A 22,051-nucleotide genomic window follows, 5' to 3' on the forward strand; every position below is an offset into this window, starting at 1 on the left:
CTTTATTTATCTGAAAAAGTCTCATGTTCCTTAAGTACATCTACCCTGTTGAACTTATTATGGGAAATAAATATTTAAATAAAAACAAGCTGCTGATTATTTCACATTTTACTTGTGAGCAACGGCACATTTAAATCTTACAAATATAGTTATTTGGCTTATATCGTGATAGATATCGTTATCGCCTGAAATGAAAAAAACATATCGTGATATGAAAAAATCTCATATCGCCCAGCTCTACTTTAAAGGTGATCGTTTAGGACTTCAGCAATAATACAGACAGCAATGTAGTTAGCAGTAAAACAGCTTTATTGGGAATTAACTTAAAAAACAAACAAACATCTGTCTCCTATTTTCTGTCACACAGGAAAGAAGCATCAATATCTGATGAGAAGACTTATTTATTTCTTTTTGGGGGGTTTTTCAACAGGAGAAGAATATCTAACAAGTTGATTTGTTCACATCTTAATTTTTAAGTGACATGTGCATTTTGAGTTTATACACTCTTTATATAAGGCGACAGTTTCCTTTTGCAGTATTTTTGTGTGGAGTGTTTTTCTATTTCTTAACAAAAAGGGAACAAAGGTGTTTAAGTTCACCTAGGATGATTTGTCTTAACTTTCACATGGTCTTACTGAGGTGATGTGAATTGAAACATGCATTTTTTTTTTGGCGGTGAGGGAGGGATGTGCTGGAAAAGTTTGAAAAGGGACCTTGAAAGTGCTTAAGAAGTGCTTGAATTTGACCCTGAAAAAGGCATATGAACCCTGATCATTATCATTAGCCTGTGTAAGTCCTGAGTGTCCTCCAGTTCAGTGTCTTTGTCAGTCCCACATGTGTCGTTTCTGTTCAGCTGGTCTTCCAGTCAGTCATCCATCTCAGACTCTGTCATTCTGTCATAAACACCAGCCTTCACCACCTGTGAGGCCTGCGTTTGGGTCCTCTCTTCTCCACATCCACACTGCGATGCTGTGACATATACAGTACATAAAATCAAAATTCACGTTTTATGCAACTAAAGTGTTTCATTATGTAGGCTACAGAACATAATTCAGTTATAGACGATATATGAAACATGTATACTTACTGCATTTGAATCATTTAAACCATATGTGATATAAACACCTGCACGTGTGTTTGAAAAAACAAACGCTTTGATTTTGACACCCCAAGAAAATCTTCCTAGATCTGCACGTGTTCAGAGTAAGAGCAGAATAAACGGCAGCAGAAGCTGATTGATGAACAGCTGAATGACATATCAGCTGTAGCTGCAGCATCTGCACAGAGTTTGATTGGCTAACGCTGATTTGTTTGTTTTTTTAAACAGGACAGCAGAGAGAGAGAGGAGATGAAGAGTGCAGCAGATTGATGAGACAGTGAAGCATCTGACAGAGCAGAGCCAGTTTAAAGGAGCCTCACAAGCTCACACATGACAGCTTCATCAACATGGAGCTCTGAGTGTTTATTAAAGGATCATTGGACGCTCTGACACAGCTGACTGCAGCCTTTAGCTGTGAGCACACAGTGTCTCACATTTACATTCACTTCCCTGTCAAACTCAATAACTTTAAACAGCTGCTGTTATCAGGTGAAGATAGCAAAGCTTTCAGGGCTGAGCCCCAGTGTTTCAGGATAATGGCCCCAGAGACCACAGTCACATATGTGGGGAAGGATTTTAAGTTTAAAACTTCCTGTAAGCACTAACAGCAGAGACGCACAAAGTCGCAGACAGGGAACAAAGTATTTTAGGTTTGTATTGTCAGATTATTTAATCATTATACTGAACAAATATGTGAAAAAGTAAAAACCTCTATTATGATGAGGTTATCACTACATTCACATGTCGTCGATGTGTTCTTTCACACAGATCAGTTTCAGTGTGTGTGGCCCGTACACTAAACCATGACACAAATTCATATGATGTGACACCCAGACTGTGTTCACTGTTTCTTTTGGTAAAATCATCTTCTCGTGTTTTTATAGAAAGATGATGGAAGAACCTAAAGAACAGCCAGCCAAAGCAGCTCCATCAGCAGGTAGGAGATCAGTGCTTTGTATGATGAGACGTATGGATGTATAGACTTCAGGCAGATTCTTTTTTTGTAACTGTGATAAGTACATAAAATTCACGAGTTGTAACCTGTCCTAATCTTTGCCTTAATCTTTCTGTGGGACATTAATATAACATGAGAACTTCCAGTCTAAGGAGTTTGGCAGAGAAACAACTGGACTTTTTTGTACTTTGAACCCACATATGAGGTTAAAACGATGCCACCTTAAAATGAAACTGAAGAAATATTGAAACTGAAACAAATGTATTGAAAGTGAAATGATAGTGAAAAAACATAAATATAGAAATTTAAAGAAAAAACTCACTGTTCATGTGGTTTTCACACTTACATCGTTTTTTTTCCACGTACAGTTATTTTTTCAGCTTCAATTAGTTGGCACTGCTTCGGCATCTGAGGGTGCGCTTGAGGGGCGGGGCTTCAGAGCCACATATATGAGCCACATATGTTTGCGCACATTATATTGCTGACCAGTGACTGTAGAAATCATGGACGACCTAATATCTGCAGCAGCCGCAGTCATGAAGAAACTTGCGTATCTCTGAACGGCACATAGAGCGGGGACGCTGAGAGGAGGTCCAGCGTTTACCGACTGTTTCAAACTGACAGACTCAGGTGTTCTTCAGTGTCTGCCTGACAGAAGGACCTGAGAGCCGCCACAATATTTTTGGTAAGTGAAAGGTGTTTGTAAGCTAATCTGTAGCTAACATCCTTAGCTAGCTAGCTAAGATGGGCACTCGGCTATCGGCAAAACTTGTTTTGTAAAGTTTGTTTAGCTAACCCGTGCAGGTGAACGAAATGAACAGAAACGCACCGGGCTGCTCAGTCAGTAACTAACCACAGTTACTGTACTTTTATTATGAGTATTACACTGTAAGAGCAACAGGCTGCACTCTGCTGCAGCTCCTGTGCAGAGCTGATTATTAAATATGTGCAAACAGCAGCATGTTTTCACTCTTTTGCCACATCTGTAAGGATATTAACACATATTTTAAAAAAGGCTTGCACTTTAGTAACCCCTCATTAATCATCAATTACAGATTAAATAGCAAAGCCTAATATTTATGTACTCAAACCAAATACTTCTGCTTGGCAGCTTAAGTTAAAATGTGTGTTTCATTTTTCCTCGGATTACATTTTTAGCACTGACTCTGTGTATTGTTTTTACTAAGTTTGTTTCAAATATTCAGGTTAAATAAAACAGTCTGAATCATTCTTATTGAGGTAAGTTCACAAAGTTACATGTGCAGTACAGCTTACATCCTTTGAGAGGGAAAAAAGCATTAATATTTGTTATGATACCTCTGTATGTTGGTGACCACGGTGCAGCAGCAGACTGAACCAGGACTGAAACCTGCTCCGTCTGCTCATGTATGCAGATTCACATTCACAAAGCACCAACAACTCAAAGGTTAACATTATATTGGAAAATCTGTTGGTATACAGTGGGGCAAAAAAGTATTTAGTCAGCCACCGATTGTGCAAGTTCCCCCACTTAAAATGATGACAGAGGTCAGTAATTTGCACCAGAGGTACACTTCAACTGTGAGAGACAGAATGTGAAAAAAAAATCCATGAATTCACATGGTAGGATTTGTAAAGAATTTATTCGTAAATCAGGGTGGAAAATAAGTATTTGGTCACCTCAAACAAGGAAAATCTCTGGCTCTCACAGACCTGTAACGTCTTCTGTAAGAAGCTTTTCTGTCCCCCACTCGTTACCTGTTTGAATGGCACCTGTTTGAACTCATCATCTGTATAAAAGACACCTGTCCACAGCCTCAAACAGTCAGACTCCAAACTCCGCCATGGCCAAGACCAAAGAGCTTTCGAAGGACACCAGGAAAAGTATTGTAGACCTGCACCAGACTGGGAAGAGTGAATCTACAATAGGCAAGCAGCTTGGTGTGAAAAAATCAGCTGTGGGAGCAATCATCAGAAAATGGAAGACATACAAGACCACTGATAATCTCCCTCGATCTGGGGCTCCACGCAAGATCTCATCCCGTGGGGTCAAAATGATCATGAGAACGGTGAGCAAAGATCCCAGAACCACACGGGGGGACCTGGTGAATGACCTGCAGAGAGCTGGGACCAAAGTAACAAAGGTCACCATCAGTAACACACTACAACGGCAGGGAATCAAATCCCGCAGTGCCAGACGTGTTCCGCTGCTGAAGCCAGTGCATGTCCAGGCCCGTCTGAAGTTTGCCAGAGAGCACATGGATGATACAGCAGAGGATTGGGAGAATGTCATGTGGTCAGATGAAACCAAAGTAGAACTTTTTGGTATAAACTCAACTCATCGTGTTTGGAGGAAGAAGAATACTGAGTTGCATCCCAAGAACACCATACCTACTGTGAAGCATGGGGGTGGAAACATCATGCTATGGGGCTGTTTTTCTGCCAAGGGGACAGGACGACTGATCCGTGTTAAGGACAGAATGAATGGGGCCATGTATCGTGAGATTTTGAGCCAAAACCTCCTTCCATCAGTGAGAACTTTGAAGATGAAACGAGGCTGGGTCTTCCAACATGACAATGATCCAAAACACACCGCCCGGGCAACAAAGGAGTGGCTCCGTAAGAAGCATTTGAAAGTCCTGGAGTGGCCTAGCCAGTCTCCAGACCTCAACCCCATAGAAAATCTGTGGCGGGAGTTGAAAGTCCGTGTTGCTCGGCGACAGCCCCAAAACATCACTGCTCTCGAGAAGATCTGCATGGAGGAATGGGCCAAAATACCAGCTACTGTGTGTGCAAACCTGGTAAAGACCTATAGTAAACGTTTGACCTCTGTTATTGCCAACAAAGGTTATGTTACAAAGAATTGAGTTGTATTTTTGTTATTGACCAAATACTTATTTTCCACCCTGATTTACGAATAAATTCTTTACAAATCCTACCATGTGGATTCATGGATTTTTTTTTCACATTCTGTCTCTCACAGTTGAAGTGTACCTCTGGTGCAAATTACTGACCTCTGTCATCATTTTAAGTGGGGGAACTTGCACAATTGGTGGCTGACTAAATACTTTTTTGCCCCACTGTATACGGCTTTAAGAAATAAACAGCTCGTATGTGAGCAGAGCTGAAGAACTAAAGAAATGTAAGAGAAGAACTTCAGATCCTGGGTGTGTGAGGACAGAAGGATCAGCTCTATTTCAGATTTGAGATAAACTTTATATTTCAGTTTGTGATGGTTCTGTTCTCTTTGTGATTACAGGAGCTGCCCTCAGATTCAGACCTCAGCACCACCCAGTGACAGCAGACAGATCATCCAACATGTTCACATGTTAACTGCAGAATGCACTGATGCAAACAGTACAAAGGTTAAAGCACCACATGTGCTGTAGTGAAAGCTGCAGCTGTTTTATGGATAAAAACAAAGTCAAAAGGATTAATCACCCATGTATCATATGAATGTTGGGTTTTTCTCTGTATCTGTTATTGTACGATCTACTGTACAATATAAAGCACCTTCAGGTGACTGTTGTTGTGATTTGGCGCTATATGAATAAAATTGAATTAAATTGAAATGTAACTGTGTCACTATATATCAGCATTAACAGGACCTCAGCTTGGTGTTTCACAAAGCTGCTGATCTCAGACCTGCACAGCTTCCGTTTTAAACACTGAATGTACTCAGCTGCATGAAGAGCACGTTTGAGTTTCTCTGACACAATTAAATAAAAACTGATGAAGGTCAAAGGTCGTCACTTGTATGTCGAACTACAGACTTGTCATCTGGAATTCTTTCACAGTTTTTTATTTTTGCCAATAGTGTGTTATTTACCATAAAGTGATTCAGAGTCATTTATACCAGAGTAACCAGAGAGGATAATATATTTTTAAGTATATAACTATCCACAGGACTGAATATAATATCTCTAAGTAAAAGTCCAGAGACTCTGAGGATTATCCAAGTATTTATAACATTACACAAAGCAAAGCTCAAAAAGCTGCTGGCCCTGATGCATTACAGGGCATGCTTGCCCCCCACACTGGATCCTCACCAATTTGTCTATCAAATCAATGGAGTACAGAGGATGCTGTATCCACAGCTCTTCACTGTGTACTCTCACACCTGGACAACAAGAGTACTCATGCAAAAATACTGTTAGTTGATTTCAGCTCAGCATTCAGTACAGTTCTTCCCTCCAAGCTGATCACCAAACGTGTGGATCTTGGACTCAACAACTCCATCTGTACCTGGATCATGGCTCATGGACTTTCTGACCAACAGACCTCAGCATGTTAGGTCAGGCCATAACAGCTCTACCACTGTCACACTCACACTGGCACTCCACAGGGCTGTGTGCTGAGCCCGTTCCTCTATGACTGCAGACCTTAGTATGCATCCAACTCCATCCTTGGACGGGTCTCCAGCTTCAAGTTCTTGGGGATCCACATCTCTGAGAATCTGTCCTGGTCAACTAACACCTCCAGCCTGGTCAAGAAGGCCCATCAGGGCCTCTTTTTCTTTAGGATACTGAAGAAGAATCAACTTCCACCGCTGTGTGATAGAGAGCATCCTGACCAACTGTGTCACAGTCTGGTGTGGGAACTGCTCTGCTGCTGACCACAAGGCACTGCAGCGCCCAACACATCACAGGGATTCCACTTCCTGGCATTGAGGATGTCCGCAAGAAGAGATGTCTACGCCGAGTATGCATCATTCTCGGACTCCTCTCATACTGCCAATAAACTCTTCCAGCTCCTCCTCCCCTCCAGGAGGCGCTACAGGAGCCTTCAGACTAAAACCAGCAGGTTTAGGAACAGCTTCTTCCCCACAGCTGTCACCCTACTGAACTCAGTCCCCGCTGAGCCTTTCCATCCACACTCACCTAACCCTTCTACACTCCTCCTCCCAGTGACCATGATCCTTTAATTATCAACATTCACCACGTTGGTTACTGCTGTAGTTTTAGGACACTGACATGGTGTAGTCTCTGTTATAGTGCCTACACTGTTATAGTCTGTTCAGAGAGCTACGCTTCCACTACTGTAGATATTTTCATAGCACTCTGTAGATCTGTTTACCTCACAGTGCTTCATCTTTATATATGTATATTTGTTCATAGTATACCTGTATACCTGCCCGTCTGTATAGCAATACAGATCATCTGTGTATCGGTTACAATATTATTTTTCAGTTTCAATATTTTCTTCAGTTTCATTTTAAGATGGCATAATTTTAACCCCACACATCCTAAAATTCAGTATTTGTTGATGAGATGATGAAGTGTTAATTCAACAAAGTTAGAATATTTTTCACATGATGTCGACTGAGAACCATGTTTATGTCTCTTTCTTGTTTCTGTAGAGGAGCTTGCCAGGGTGCGGTCAGCCTTTGTCTGGAGGGTAACAGCAGAAATCCTCACACAGCTGCTTGAGGCCCTCGTATGTGACACTGTCTTAAATGAGTTGGAGAAAGAATCGATACTGGAGAAGAACCCAGCCAGAGCAGATAAGGCACGCAGCTTGATCGACACAGTGAGGAAAAAAGGAGACAAAGCATGCAAGATAACAATCAAACATCTTCAGATCAAAGATCCTTCTCTTTTCTCTCAGCTGCGTTTGAACTCTGATCCATCTGCTCAACAAGGTGAGGTCATGTATCATATACCATGAATAAAAATGGTCACCTTGCAGTTTGTTGAGATGTGAAAGTGAAACCTCAGAATTCACTGTAAGAAAAAGGAGAGGGCAAGAACGTCATTCTACGACGAATGTTTGGATTTGTTACATGCCTGCAAATGTATTTTCTAAACTACATGGACATCATAAACCTGTGAAACTACTTAGATCTAATGTGAGCTGTATTTAATTAAACACAAGTGTTCTTTACTTTTAAAAACCATGCAAACTGATTGCCTTAAAGAAGAAAAGCATGAGTCATTTGACTTAAATGCCACATTTTTATATAATCAAGTTCAAGTAGGGCTGCTCGATTATGGCAAAAATGATAATCACGATTATTTTCACTGAAATTGAGATCACGATTATTTGACGATATTTATTTAACCCTTTAAGACCTACTATAGAACCAAGTCCACCAGAGCTTATATATATATATTTTTTTTTACATGCTGTAGTGCCATTTGTGGGAGCATTTCAAGTTGCTATACATCAATACAACTGTTATAGCCCATATTTTAATAATATGTATGCATTAAGTCCATAGTAATTACATAAATTGCAAAAAAGTGCAATAAACTACAAAAAAAATTGAAAATCGCTTTTGTTTTGTTTACATATATTTCTACTTGGCTTATCCCTCAAAACTTTAAATACAATAAAGTTGCAAAAAATAGTTTCCCACCACAGGAAATTTATTTTGAGTGTCTTCATAGTTTTATTTTGGAGATACAGCAATTTTTATATACTGCAGGAAAAACAAAAAACAATCCTATGATGCAAATTTGCAAAGAAAACAGCATGTGCATCATTTCACTGTGGGAAGTGTTACGAACAGCTGATAGGAACGGCAAAGCGTGTTTCTGGAATATTATGTTTTTGTTCCTGCAAGCGCTTTTTATGCAATTTTTGCAAAGCTATATGTGGAACGAAACCGTGACCGAGGACAAGCTGATGGCATCAGATGTAAGTACAACTCCTCCGGTTTCATATGCAAAACAAATTATTGCGCTAGCTTACACGGTTCAGGTTCTACAGGGATTTAACAATAGTTACACAAAACGGAGCGTGCAGCTCTGACCGGCTTTAAAGGGTTAACAATGACTTTAAAAAAATAATATAAAATAGTGTGCAACACCACTGAAGTTTGTTTTTAAACTCTCTTTTCAACCAACGGCAGTCACTCTCCAAATAACTTCTGCTTAGCTTTCCGAGCTTCCCTCGGGTCCTCTTAATCAGCGGTCTCCAACCTTTTTTGCGCCACGGACGGTTTATGCCCGACAATATTTTCACGGACCGGCCTTTAAGGTGTCGCGGATAAATGAGGGAGGGGCTAATAATCGGCTCAGTCATTTTTAATGATCGTTGAAAGCCCAGATCGTAATCGTGATTAAAATTCGATTAATTGAGCAGCCCTAAGTTCAAGTTCAAATTTTATTCATCACCTGCAGTGTCAGGTTGCCCTGCAGTGGAATGAACCCGCCCCCCGACCATACACACACAACACAGACATCACATGGGGATACAAGTCAGAGAACGTTGCATTATAGAAAAAACACTGAAATCTACACTACAATGGGAAAGTACAAGGGGAAAAAAGAGACCTCTGCTCATGCTGGGCTATAGAGGACAGCATGAGAACAGGAAACAAAAAAACTCCTCTGCACAGAAAGCACATAAATGTCCACAGTACAACATTATAGAGCACGTGACCAATAACAAGGTTGGTTAGGGGATAAGGAGTAATCCCAGGCAACACAGCAGCCATCCTGCCACTGCGCCGACTCTCCAGCGTGGGCCCAGACCCGCCTCGTGTTCCCAGGAGGCAACAAGCATCGAAGGCATTGGAAGGGGAGGGGGGATGTGTGAGTGCTTATCAGTGTAAATGTATGTGTGTGCGTGTCCATAGTTCAGCTGAGACAGTGTCCTCCGCCCTATCAGGCTAAGTAAACAGTCTACCAGCCAACCCAGGTGGCCTTGCGTGGAATGGGAAGGAACAGACTCAACACAGTCGTTATCAGGGTGTTTTTGTTCAGCTCAGGCCTTGAGCCCACAGCTGGCGCCGAAGGGGTAGCCGCATTATATGATTTGTGATTTTTCTTTTACAAACAACTCATGAGAATTTCAAGCTGTTTTTAACACTCTGAGAGACCAGTGTCGGTGTCGATCTCCCGCTGGATAGCTGCGAGCCTCTCAATTATGTTATTTACCTTCAATTCTGTGGTCTTTTCAGGCTTTTGCTCACAGAGCAGATTCTGAGACTTCACGACCGCAGCCAACTGATCCGCGATGTAATCCAGCTTCCGCCCCAAGGTGTTGTTCCGAGTGGATTCTTCCTTGATGTAATCCAATATACACTCAGAGGTGTTATTCTGAGCCTTCACTGCAGCTGTTAGCGCCTCCAAGCTCTTAACCATGCTGCATTCACTGAGCCCTTTCTGAGAAGCCGCACCTCGTCCCATCCTTTCAATCCCAGCGGGCAGCCTTGTGGGGGTTTGAACAGCCGGTTCCGCTTTCTTAATTCTCCGATAAACCAGGGCCAAGCCAGCTCCGATCAGCAAGAACCCTGTTATCATGGTTCCGAATAGGTACATATCTTCAGCGTCCTCGATCGACAGTCCCGCCAGGCACACGATCCTCCATGTCTGCCACTCGTCCATCGTGTATCCGGCAGGGAAAGTCCCTCCAGGGCACTCGGGCTCTCCCGAGCCCAGACAACTCGTTGAGAAAAGGGTGTCAATAGCATTCAGAGACCAGTTGATCAAATCCATAATTCTCTTTTAGGTTTTTAGACACAGACTGTGAGAGAGTGTTCCAGGGAAGTGAAATACACATGAGACAAGACAAAGACACAAGAGGCTAAGCAGGGAAGATAAGGGGAAGGAGAAGAGGAGAAAAGTGCGACTGCCTTCGCCAAGAGCCAAACGAGAAGGAACATGTTTAGTGTGGCCAGAAAGGGTTTACATTATCTTTCGCCATTGTAATTTACGACAAGAATTAAATGTGAATTACTGAATCTCTCTCAGATGCTTATTTAAATAACATAGCAGTGTTGTTATTTTTGGTGACAAAGTTTGGAGAAGAGGCACAGAAAGCAGAAACCTGTTTAGCCTGCACATGTTGGCATCAGGTACATATGAAAAGCTGCAAAGCAATACAGATGTGTAGGTTCAAAACATTTAATGTGGCTGTTTTCAGGAATTACATTTAGGAATTCCTGTAGCCCCTTTTTTCTGGTTTTCTGGTAGAATAAGTATATTAAAAACTAAAACGTATGATAGGCTCAACAAAGGACAAAGTACGTCAGATAGCTCCTTCAGACCAGATTTGTACTTTTCCTTCTTTTTTCCTTTTTTTGATTCAGATGCTCTTCAGAAGTGTCAGCCTAAACTTAAGTCTAAGCTGAAGAAGTTCCAGCGTGTGTTTGAGGGCATCGCTAAAGCAGGAAACCCAACCCTTCTGAATCAGATCTACACAGAGCTCTACATCACAGAGGGAGCGACTGCAGAGGTCAATGATGAACATGAGGTCAGACAGATTGAAACAGCATCCAGGAAACCAGACAGACCAGAAACAACCATCAGACAAGAAGACATCTTTAAAGACACACCTGGAAGAGATGAACCAATCAGATCAGTGCTGACAAAGGGAGTGGCTGGCATTGGGAAAACAGTCTTAACACAGAAATACAGCCTGGACTGGGCTGAAGACAAAGCCAACCAGGACATCCAGTTCATATTTCCATTCACTTTCAGAGAGCTGAATGTGCTGAAACAGGAAAAGTTCAGCTTGGTGGGACTTGTTCATCACTTCTTTACTGAAACCAAAGAAGCAGGAATCTGCAGCTTTGAAGACTTCCAGGTTGTGTTCATCTTTGATGGTCTGGATGAGTGTCGACTTCCTCTGGACTTCCACAAAACTGTGACTGATGTTACGATGCCCACCACAGTTGATGTACTTCTCACAAGCCTGATCAGGGGGACGCTTCTTCCCTCTGCTCACGTCTGGATAACCACACGACCTGCAGCAGCAGACCAGATCCCCCCTGAGTATGTTCACAGGGTGACAGAGGTCAGAGGGTTCACTGACCCACAGAAGGAGGAGTACTTTAGGAACCGATTCAGAGAGAAGGAGCAGGCCAGCAGGATCATCTCCCACATCAAGACATCTCGAAGCCTCCACATCATGTGCCACATCCCAGTCTTCTGCTGGATCACTACTACAGTTCTGGAGCGTGTCCTGGAAACCAGAGAGGGAGGACAACTGCCCAAGACCCTGACTGAAATGTACATCCACTTCCTGGTGGTTCAGGCCAAAGTGAAGAAGGTCAAGTATGATGGAGGACCTGCAACAGATCCACACTGGAGCCCAGAGAGCAAGAAGATGATTGAGTCTCTGGGAAAACTGGCTTTTGATCAGCTGCAGAAAGGAAACCTGATCTTCTATGAATCAGACGTGACAGAGTGTGGCATTGATATCAGAGCAGCCTCAGTGTACTCAGGAGTGTTCACACAGATCTTTAAAGAGGAAAGTGGACTGTACCAGGACAAGGTGTTCTGCTTCATCCATCTGAGTGTTCAGGAGTTTCTGGCTGCTCTTCATGTCCATCTGACCTTCATCAACTCTGGACGCAATCTGCTGGAACAACAACAGAGAATCTCTACATGGTCTAAACTATTTAACAAACTAAAACTTCAATCTCTCCACCAGAGTGCTGTGAACAAGGCCTTACAGAGTCCAAATGGACACCTGGACTTGTTCCTCCGCTTCCTCCTGGGTCTTTCACTGCAGACCAATCAGACTCTCCTACGAGGTCTGCTGACACAGACAGGAAGTAGCTCACAGACCAATCAGGAAACAGTCCAGTACATCAAGAAGAAGCTCAGTGAGAATCTGTCTGCAGAGAAAAGCATCAATCTGATCCACTGTCTGAATGAACTGGATGATCGTTCTCTAGTGGAGGAGATCCAACAGTCCCTGAGATCAGGAAGTCTCTCCACAGGTAAACTGTCTCCTGCTCAGTGGTCAGCTCTGGTCTTCATCTTACTGTCATCAGAAGAAGATCTGGATGTGTTTGACCTGAAGAAATACTCTGCTTCAGAGGAGGCTCTTCTGAGGCTGCTGCCAGTGGTCAAAGCCTCCAACAAGGCTCTGTGAGTAAATCTGTGATCATGTTTATTTTTAAAATGTTAATTAAAATTGGTCATAGATTTCTTCCATGACAGATCCATGTCCTAAAACCATGAGACAGCGTAGTTGTATAGTATAAAAGAAAAAAGGAGAACTTTTGACCACAATATTGTAACTTGAATGAACTTTTGATACAGCCTTTAAACATAAAATTTATGAACAGAATCGGTGACAAAGGGCAGCCCTGGTGGAGCCCATCACCCACCGGACTTATTACTATCCAACGTATTGCCGGCTATGCCAACCAAGCTCTTGCAATGGTTGTAAAAGGATCGAATGGCCATAAAATGTTTCTCAGTTTTATTATTTTCAGTCACATCTGTTTTTGATTATTAACTGAATATTTTAAAATTCAGGCTTTTTATGTTATACAAAACATCATATTTTCTTATGATGTCTTGTATTGATTCTGAAGGAATAGTTTTCATCAGTATCGCAGATACCAGCCTGAATTTTACTTTGTATTGGATCAGAAAGGAAATCAGTGGCATCACACATCACTTACAGCAACTTCAGTACCACTCCATTTTAATAAACTGGGGGGAGGTGAACCAAGATTCAGTATGAGATAAAGAATTATTTTTAACTGTAAGGTTGGAGAAATCTGTTGTTGGAAATTGGAAGAACGGGTCATCTTAAAAATCACTGCATTGTAGTTTTATTCAGGCCCCTTCAATCTGTGATCGCTGTTGCTTTGCATTGTAAATGCTACTATTACAAAAGTCACAAATATTAGTGTATGTGTGTGTTGTTGGGTAATAAACCAAAAGAACAGAATCTACCAGCACCTCACTGATTTCTGCTTAAAAACAATAAAAAAGCAATAAAGCTCTGATTTGTTTGGTTGATCTTGTCTCCCTTCCACCTTGATTTCAGACTGAGTGGCTGTAACCTGTCAGACAGAAGCTGTGAAGCTCTGTCCTCAGTCCTGAGCTCCCAGTCCTCCCATCTGACAGAGCTGGACCTGGGTAACAACAACCTGCAGGATTCAGGAGTGAAGCTTCTGTCTGCTGGGATGAAGAGTCAATACTGCAAACTGGAAACGCTGAGGTCAGATCAAGCAATATCGATTTTTTTTTCATCAATTAACATCATTTAATCAATTTCATTTGGAAAAAATTAACAGTGTTTATGTTTTGTTTTTTTAATGAATCCATGCAAGTCACAGTAAACTGCCACATTTGTCTTTTGTAACATGAGGCAATAAGGATTCCAGCATGTCCTGAAACAGTGTTGAAATATTGTAAATGTAGTAGCTCCTCATGGCACCATGAATACTTTAACACAAGTGTTTCATGTCTTCTTGTCATCCTTTCTTCAGACTGAGTGGCTGTAACCTGTCAGACAGAAGCTGTGAAGCTCTGTCCTCAGTCCTGAGCTCCCAGTCCTCCCGTCTGACAGAGCTGGATCTGGGTAACAACAACCTGCAGGATTCAGGACTGAAGCTTCTATTTTCTGCAGTGGAGAGTCCAAAGTGTACAATTCTCAGGTCAGGATTCAGTCTTTTCTGATGATGATTTAAAACCTGAGTCAGGTCGATAAATGGCTTACTCATTTACAACAGACATGATTTGTCAAATCACCTTATATCTAACCCAAAGGTCCTGTGTTTTACTACTTTGATTTTTTAGTAAAACACAGGACCTCTTAATATTTATCTAAGAGACCATATATAATTTTTTTCCCTGGATCATGTGTGTACCCTCCTGGTTGGAGCTCCAGCAGCCTGTATCAGTGAATGGGACTTTAAATGAAATTGCTGCCCCTGTCAGGAAGAGGTCTGAGTGACACACAAAACAGAAAATATGAGCACTGCATGTGTCTGAGGCTACTCAGATACAGACCTGAATGAGACACTAACTTTGTCTCTGAGAGATAACTTTTATTATTAAATACACTTCATTTCTCATCTGTGTAGAGAATGTAGAGTTTGACATGCTAATACCGTATTTTCACGACCATAAGGCGCACTGTGCTAAAAGGCGCAGTCTCAGTTATGTGTGCCCTTACTGTATTTAACACACACATAAGGCGCACTGGACCATAGGGCGCATACAAGTACCGTATGCGTATTTAAAAATAAAGCGGGAGCAAACCTGAGTTCGGTACCTTACTCACATTTTTATTACCAGTAATCGTCATCATCAACAACACACAAGCATACAAGTGTGCATATTTAACAATAAAGCAGGAGCAAAACTAAGTTTGGTACTCACATTTTTATCATCAATCAAACCCATCGAAGTCCTCATCCTCTGTGTCTGAATTGAACAGCTGCGCTAAATCTCCATCAAACATGCCAGGTTCACTTTCTTCACTGTCAGAGTCACTTTCCGTGCCGTGCGGCTCCTCGGAAATGATGCCGGCTTTTGCGAAAGCTCGAACAACAGTGCCAGCAGACATGTTAGCCCAAGCATCTACAATCCATTGGCAAATTGTGGCGTAACTCGCCCGGCGCTGCCTTCCACTCTTGGTGAAACTGTGGTCTCCACCGGTCATCCATCGCTCCCAGGCCGCTCGCAGCCTTACTTTGAACGGGCGGTTCACACCGATGTCCAGCGGTTGGAGTTCCTTTGTCAGGCCTCCCGGAATGACAGCAAGCTCACAGTTCATTTGTTTCACTAGTTTTTTCACATCGGCTGTGAGGTGGGCACGCATAGAGTCACAGATTAAGAGCGATGGTGATGCGTGGAAAAAAACCACCTGGTCTCCTTACATACACCTCCCTCAGCCAGTCTTTCATCATTTCCTCATCCATCCAGCCCTTTTCATTTGCCTTAATGATGATTCCTGCTGGAAACTTCTCTTTAGGCAAAGTCTTTCACTTAAAAATCACCATAGGCGGCAGTTTCTGTCCATTAGCATGGCAGTCAAGCACAACAGTAAAAGAAGACTTTTCGTGCCCCGTTGTGCGTATCGCTACCGTGCTGGTCCCCTTCTTCTCCACAGTGTGACTCACCGGGATGTCAAAAGTGAGCGGCACCTCGTCCATGTTTGTGATGTGGCTGGGCTGGATGTTTTTGTCGCCGATGTGTTTGCTGCAGTAGGAGCGGAAGATGGCCAGCTTTTCCTTATAATCCGCTGGAAGTTGCTGCGCTACCGTAGTCCTGGTCCGGATGGAAAAATGGCACCGTTTCATAAAAAGTGAAAGTGAAACTGCTTTTAGCCGAATGGTGACCGTCGAAACGCTTCTCCCGCTCGTTCTTTGCTCGATGATCCACCGCTCGAGTCTTTCCTCCAACTCGGGCCACCTCGCCTTATGTCCGCGGAAACTCAGCTGCGTTTTCTTGACCTGCCGGAGCTTGTTTTCCAGCTTCCTCCATTTGCGAACCATCGATTCGTTAATCTTAAATTCTCTCGCCGCTGCTCGATTTCCATGTTCCTCCGCGTAGCTGATGGCCTTCAGTTTAAACTGTGCTTCATAAGCGTGTCTCGTTGCCATTTTCAGGGTTGCGCCCACACTTCACCCTTTAGCGTTCTCATGGTGTTCTCTACTACGTCCTCCTTACAACACACAGGGCGCACTGCGCTATAGGGCGCGCCGTACTTTTTGAAGAAAATCTAAGACTTTTAAGTGCGCCTTATGGTCGTGAAAATACGGTATTACAAAATGAAAAATCACACTGAGTCACAAAGAAATTGTTTTGGAGTATTTATGGTTCAGCTGATGAAATTGTTCAAAAAACCAGTAATTTACACCGAAACAGCACAAGTGAAACTTTTTCGAGGGACTTACACTAAGCTTGTCCTGGTACACCTGTAGAGCCCAGCTTCTATGGACCATGAGCTTAAGTTCTGTGCTGCTCTGATTTATTGCCTGTGCTGTCTTTCAGTTCAGCTTTGTCGAGTCTCTGGTAGGATTTCTTTTACATGACCTGTGTAAAAACAAAACAGGAAACACATTAAGCTGAAGTAAGATGCACAATTTGAAAAATGGGGCACAAAAAATGTTGCTGCTTTCTGGAAAGTGCGTCTAAGAAGACCCAATGGAGAAAGTGAAGAGAAAAATCAAAGATTAAGAAGAAGAAAATGGCAGAGGCAGTTTCTCTTGGACTGCCTGCAGATGGGGTGAGACTCTAGAAACAGGGATGATTGGAGAAAATGCAAAGAGGCCATAGGATAAACCAGGAGATGAATACTCTGGTGTTCTGGGGATAGTGGGAGTGAGAGGGAGAGATGCCAGTAAATGATTTCAAGGATAAATTTGAGAGAATCAGAGCTAAGAAACCAAAGCAAGTGGGGAACTACAAACATATGGACAGACTCATAATTAGGCCAAAGACACATTAAAGCAATTATTACAGGTTTAGAAACAGGGATGGATATGAAGGAGCTTAGCATGAATTTGCATTGAGGAAAGAATAGCAACGAGCATCAGAGGAAACAGTTAGGAAAACTAAAAGGATGTACTGGCAGGAATACTGCAGTACTTTAGGAAGAACTACCGTATTTCCCAGACTACAGAGCGCACCTGAATATTAGCCGCACAAGCTAAAATCAGGGGAAAATCCGGTTTTGTACATACATTAGCCGCACCTGACTAAAAGCCGCAGGTGTTTCAATGTTGACTTATCATATGTAAGAGAATATGCACAAAGCGAATTGTCAGGAAAGAGATGGCTGTTTGGAGACACACCCCTTTTATTAATATTTTGAAAAACAAGTTATGGGTACATATTTGCATAACTTTTTAGTTATATGTACAAGTAGCGGTAATTACAAGTACAAAACATGTACTGTGCTTCATAAATGAGTAACAAATGTAGTACATAACAGTAACCTACAGCACACCAGAACAATAGATTCGGACTACCTTTTAGGCTCAGGTGCAGCGACACGGCTTTAACAAGAAGAAAAGTCAGTCATTCACCACCATCTTCCTGCGCACTAAAACCACCAAAGTCCTCTTCTCCAGTGTCGGAAACAAACAGGCTCAGGGTGGCTTCGTCATCCACTCTCAGCTTCTTTCTTTCGTTGTCACTTTCAAAACCAAAGAAATCCTCGTTGTCAGTGTCAGAGTCGAACACCCTCAGAAGGGCCGTGGCGGTGTCCTCCTCTCCATCATGCAGCATTCAGCCCTTCGAAATCTGTTGGTGATCGTGGATGTTTTCACACTTTTCCACGCTGTCAGAATCCAATGGTGGAGTTGGGCATAACTTGCTTTTTGCAAGTTTATCGCCGCTCATCATCCAGGCCTCCAGCTGAACGGGTAGCGCTACTTTGAAGTTTGTTTTTCGCGCTACCTCGTACTGCACTACGTTGCCTGACGGATGGACATGTGACCAACATACCACTCTTGAACCCCGATCCTTACGCCAGGCAACGTAGTGCCGTACAACAGCGGAACAAACAAAACAAATCCGCTCATGGACAATCCATAGAAAAGCCGCACCTGACTAAAAGCCGCAGGGCTCAAAGCTTGTGCAAAAAGTAGCGGCTTATAGCCCGACAATTACGGTACACCAGTTCAGAATGTGTGGAGTACAGTTAAGAACATGAATGCAGACAGGAAACAACAGCAGCTGTTGTAAAGTAAATTCAAACTCCTTCATTAAATGCAGCTGGTTGAGTTGAAAACAATGGAGAATGATTGTGTTACGTTGTTTATTCTCTATAGAAATGGAGCAGGAGTGCATGCAGAGCTGGACGTGGGCTGTATATACATGCGTGTATCTGTTTTGTCTGTGAGCAGAGAAAACAAAGCGCTGGAAATGTCATATTGAAATGTTAAATCAGGAAAATCCTGGAGAAGAGGATAGTTCTAATGTTCAGTTTGTAATGTTGAATTCAACACAGCTCTTAAATGCATAAAAATGACTTCACCTGACGTCAGACAGAGCAATCAGATTAGCTACTGATATTGATTTAACCCTTTAAGACCTACCATAGAACCAAGTCCGCCAGAGCTTATATTATATTTTTACATGCTGTAGCGCCATTTTTGGGAGCATTTCAAGTTGCTATACATCAATACAACCATTACAGCCTAAATTTTAATAATATGTATGTATTAAGTGCATAGTAATTACATAAATTGCAATAAAGTGCAATAAACTACAAAAAAATTGAAAATCGTTTTTGTTTTTTTAACATATATTTCTAGTTAGAGAAATTTAAGAGGCTTATCCCTCAAAACTGTAAATACAAAAAAGTTGCACAAAATAGTTTCCCACCTCAGGAAATTTATTTTGAGTGCCTTCATAGTTTTATTTTTGAAATACACCAATTTTTATATACTGCAGGAAAAACGAAAATAAATATTATACTGCAAATTTGCAAAATAACAGCATATGCATCAAAATAAACTATTTCCAGCAGAGCAATATGAGTCCTAAGCATATGTGGAAGGAAACTGTAACCTAGGACAAGCTGATGGCATAAGATGTAAATACAACTCCTCAGGTTTCATATGCAAAAAAAATTATTGCGCTAGCTCACGTGGTTACAGTGCTACCGGGATTTAAAAATAGTTGCGCAAAACGGAGTGTGCCCACTCTGACCAGTTTTAAAGGGTTAAAGCAAGAAAATATGGTATTAGCATTAGATGCTGTCAGGGGTTAAGACATTTGTTCACAAGTAAGAGAAATAAGACACTGCAGACCGACTCAGAGAGTCGGTCTGCAGTGTCGGTCTATTAACCTTAAATTAGCATTACCTGCTAATGGCAGTCTACTTAGCATTAACTCCTCACTAATGTAATGCTAATTCACATCAAATTATCTTTAGCTTTAGCATTAGCTGCTAGCTTCAGCCTACCTAGCACTAGCTGCTCACATTGTTAAAAGGGAAGAGAAAACGATATTAGCATTAGCTTGTAATAATTATTCACCCCTAATTAGAATTAGCCACTAATGGCAGCATACTTAGCATTAACTCCTCACATCGTTATAATGCAAATGATGCTAACTTGCATTAAATTAGACTGCTGTTATTAGCTAATGCTATTTAGCAGTAGCTGCTCACATTGCTATAAAGCAAAGGAAAACGATATGAGCATTAGATTCTAATGCGTATTTGCCTTAAATTAGACGTAGGTGGGCAGCACGGTGGCACGATGGTTAGCACTGTTGCCGCACAGCAAGAAGGTCCTGAGTTCAATTCCACCATCAGGCCGGGGTCTTTCTGTGTGGAGTTTGCATGTTCTCCCCGTGTTTGCGTGGGTTCCCTCCGGGTACTCCGGCTTCCTCCCACCGTCCAAAGACATGCAGCTTGTGGGGATAGGTTAATTGGATAATCCAAATTGCCACTAGGTGTGAATGTGCGAGTGAATGTGAGTGTGAATGGTTGTCTGTCCCTGTGTGTTAGCCCTGCGACAGACTGGCGACCTGTCCAGGGTGTACCCCGCCTTTCGCCCTATGACAGCTGGGATAGGCTCCAGCGCCCCCCGCGACCCTGAAAAGGATAAGCGGAAGCGAATGGATGGATGGATGGATAGACGTAGGTGCTAATGGCAGCCTACTTAGCATTAGCAGCTCAGATGTTGTAATGCTAGGGAAAAGAGTGTTAGCATTAGCCGTTCACAATGTTATAAAGTTAAGGGAAATAGTGTTAGCATTAGCTACTCACATTGTTAAAAAGTGTTAGCATTAGTGCATAATGCTAATTCACATCAAATTAGCATTAGTTAATAACGGCAGCCTATTTAGCATTAGCAGATAATGTTGACCTTGGCCCACTGGAAAAGTTCAGAACTAAAGATTTAGGAGTGTTTCTCGATAGCTCTTTCTCGTTTGAGAAACAAATAAATTCTGTTATTAAAACCAGCTGTAAGGTTTATATTGTTGATTGTCATTTATGCTTAGAAATATTTACTCATATATGCTTAGAGTTGTATAATCGATTGCATGATGATAGAGGTTTGATCCTTAGTAGTCTGTAAAGACTCTGTGTGCCTTCCAGAGTGCTCTGGCATGCACACACCACTTGGGGCCATGAGAGAGGTCGTACCCTCTCTTACTGATTTATGGTGTAGGACAGGGGTCTCAAACTCAATTTAGCTGGGGGCCGCTGCAGGCAGAGTCTGGGTGAGGCTGGGCCGCATTAGGTTTTCCATAAGAAAGGCATGGTTAAAAAATTCCAATCTTCTCAAATCTCTTTATTTTTATTTTTTAACACAAAATATGAAAAATAAATAAACAAATTAAGAATTAATAAGAAAATAAATCAATCTGTAATACATAAATAAAACAATAATAAGATATTTTTAGTCAGTGAACTTGTGTGTTTCTTTCAGTCTTCTATATCTGCTGTATTTAGATTGAAATGTCTGTATTAACAGTTCTATAACCTTCTTCTGAACATGAATGGAACACTGTAGAAAATGAACTGTTCTTCTGAACATGGCTTCTCTTGCCTACTCCTTGCTGCTAGAGACCTGGCAGCGTTTCCTCTCGCATAGCCGAGCCAGATTTGGCCTGAGGGAGGAAGCAGTCGCGACCCTCAGTATGTCTTGAAGATGATCATCCGTAAGTCTGGACCTGTACTTGGACTTATTGAAGTTCAAAGTGGAGAAGAGCTTTTGGCACAAGTATGTGCTACCAAAAAGTCCACTTGAACATTCGGGAAAGCCGAGGGAAACTAGGGCTCAATTCTCTCAAAAATTGTCCAAGCTTGTCTGCTTTTCCACTCACCTCCCTGAACGTTGCTTTGAGTTCAGAGTTGCACTGCAGCTCAATGAGCTCCATTTGAAGCACAGAAGGGGCATCTTGCACATCAAAGGAGAAGGGGTCCGCAAAAATGTGAAAGGTGGCTCTGTGTGTCTTGAAGTCAGCAAATCTGTGATCAAATTCCTCCTGTAGCCTCAAAATGACATCAACATACTCGTCAGCACTGAATGGTGTGCCTGCATCCACGAGTGCCTTGCATGCTGGGAAATGGCAAAGGTTTGTCTGAGAGAGCTGAGCTTTCCAGAGCGCCAGTTTTGTGGAGAATGCTCTCACGTTGTCATAGGCAGCACTGACAAGTTGCCCCTGGCCTTGTAACGTCTTGTTCAGTACATTAAGCTCATGTGTCATATCAACAAGAAAAGCTGAGTCCATGAGCCATTTGGGATCAGTTAGCACAGGAACACTAACTCCATCCTTCTCCATGAAGGCTTCACTTCTGCTCTCAACTCAAAAAGTCTCTTTAATACATTTCCCCTGCTGAGCCAACGT

At 42.1% G+C, this 22,051-nt stretch overlaps 3 protein-coding genes across 3 annotated transcripts in view; 2 read left to right on the top strand and 1 right to left on the bottom strand.

Annotated features, from left to right (window-relative positions):
• Positions 1-22,051, top strand: part of LOC146640684 (protein NLRC3-like) — a 151,635-nt gene that overhangs the window by 2,874 nt on the left and 126,710 nt on the right. The window lies entirely within an intron of this gene.
• Positions 1,988-22,051, top strand: part of LOC146640685 (protein NLRC3-like) — a 24,083-nt gene continuing 4,019 nt past the window's right edge. Inside the window, exons 1-5 of the mRNA XM_085400065.1 lie at positions 1,988-2,036; positions 7,360-7,674; positions 11,071-12,859; positions 13,773-13,946; positions 14,218-14,385. Coding sequence (XP_085256191.1) covers positions 1,988-2,036; positions 7,360-7,674; positions 11,071-12,859; positions 13,773-13,946; positions 14,218-14,385 — 2,495 coding nt within the window. The remainder of the gene's footprint in view (positions 2,037-7,359; positions 7,675-11,070; positions 12,860-13,772; positions 13,947-14,217; positions 14,386-22,051) is intronic.
• Positions 9,842-11,060, bottom strand: LOC146640686 (uncharacterized). Its single transcript, XM_085400066.1, has one exon. It carries the CDS (start codon positions 10,475-10,477, stop codon positions 9,842-9,844), a length of 636 nt encoding a protein of 211 aa, XP_085256192.1. The 5' UTR covers positions 10,478-11,060.

This window comes from Rhamphochromis longiceps, unplaced genomic scaffold (assembly GCF_057381845.1).
Source record: "Rhamphochromis longiceps isolate RC_006_pf unplaced genomic scaffold, R_longiceps_female_GT1.1 unmapped_scaffold_4, whole genome shotgun sequence".
NCBI classification, from domain to species: domain Eukaryota; kingdom Metazoa; phylum Chordata; class Actinopteri; order Cichliformes; family Cichlidae; genus Rhamphochromis; species Rhamphochromis longiceps.

Excerpts from the sequence above, each read along its gene's own strand:
- LOC146640686 (XM_085400066.1), bottom strand. The coding sequence starts at position 10,477 with ATGGATTTGATCAACTGGTCTCTGAATGCTATTGACACCCTTTTCTCA.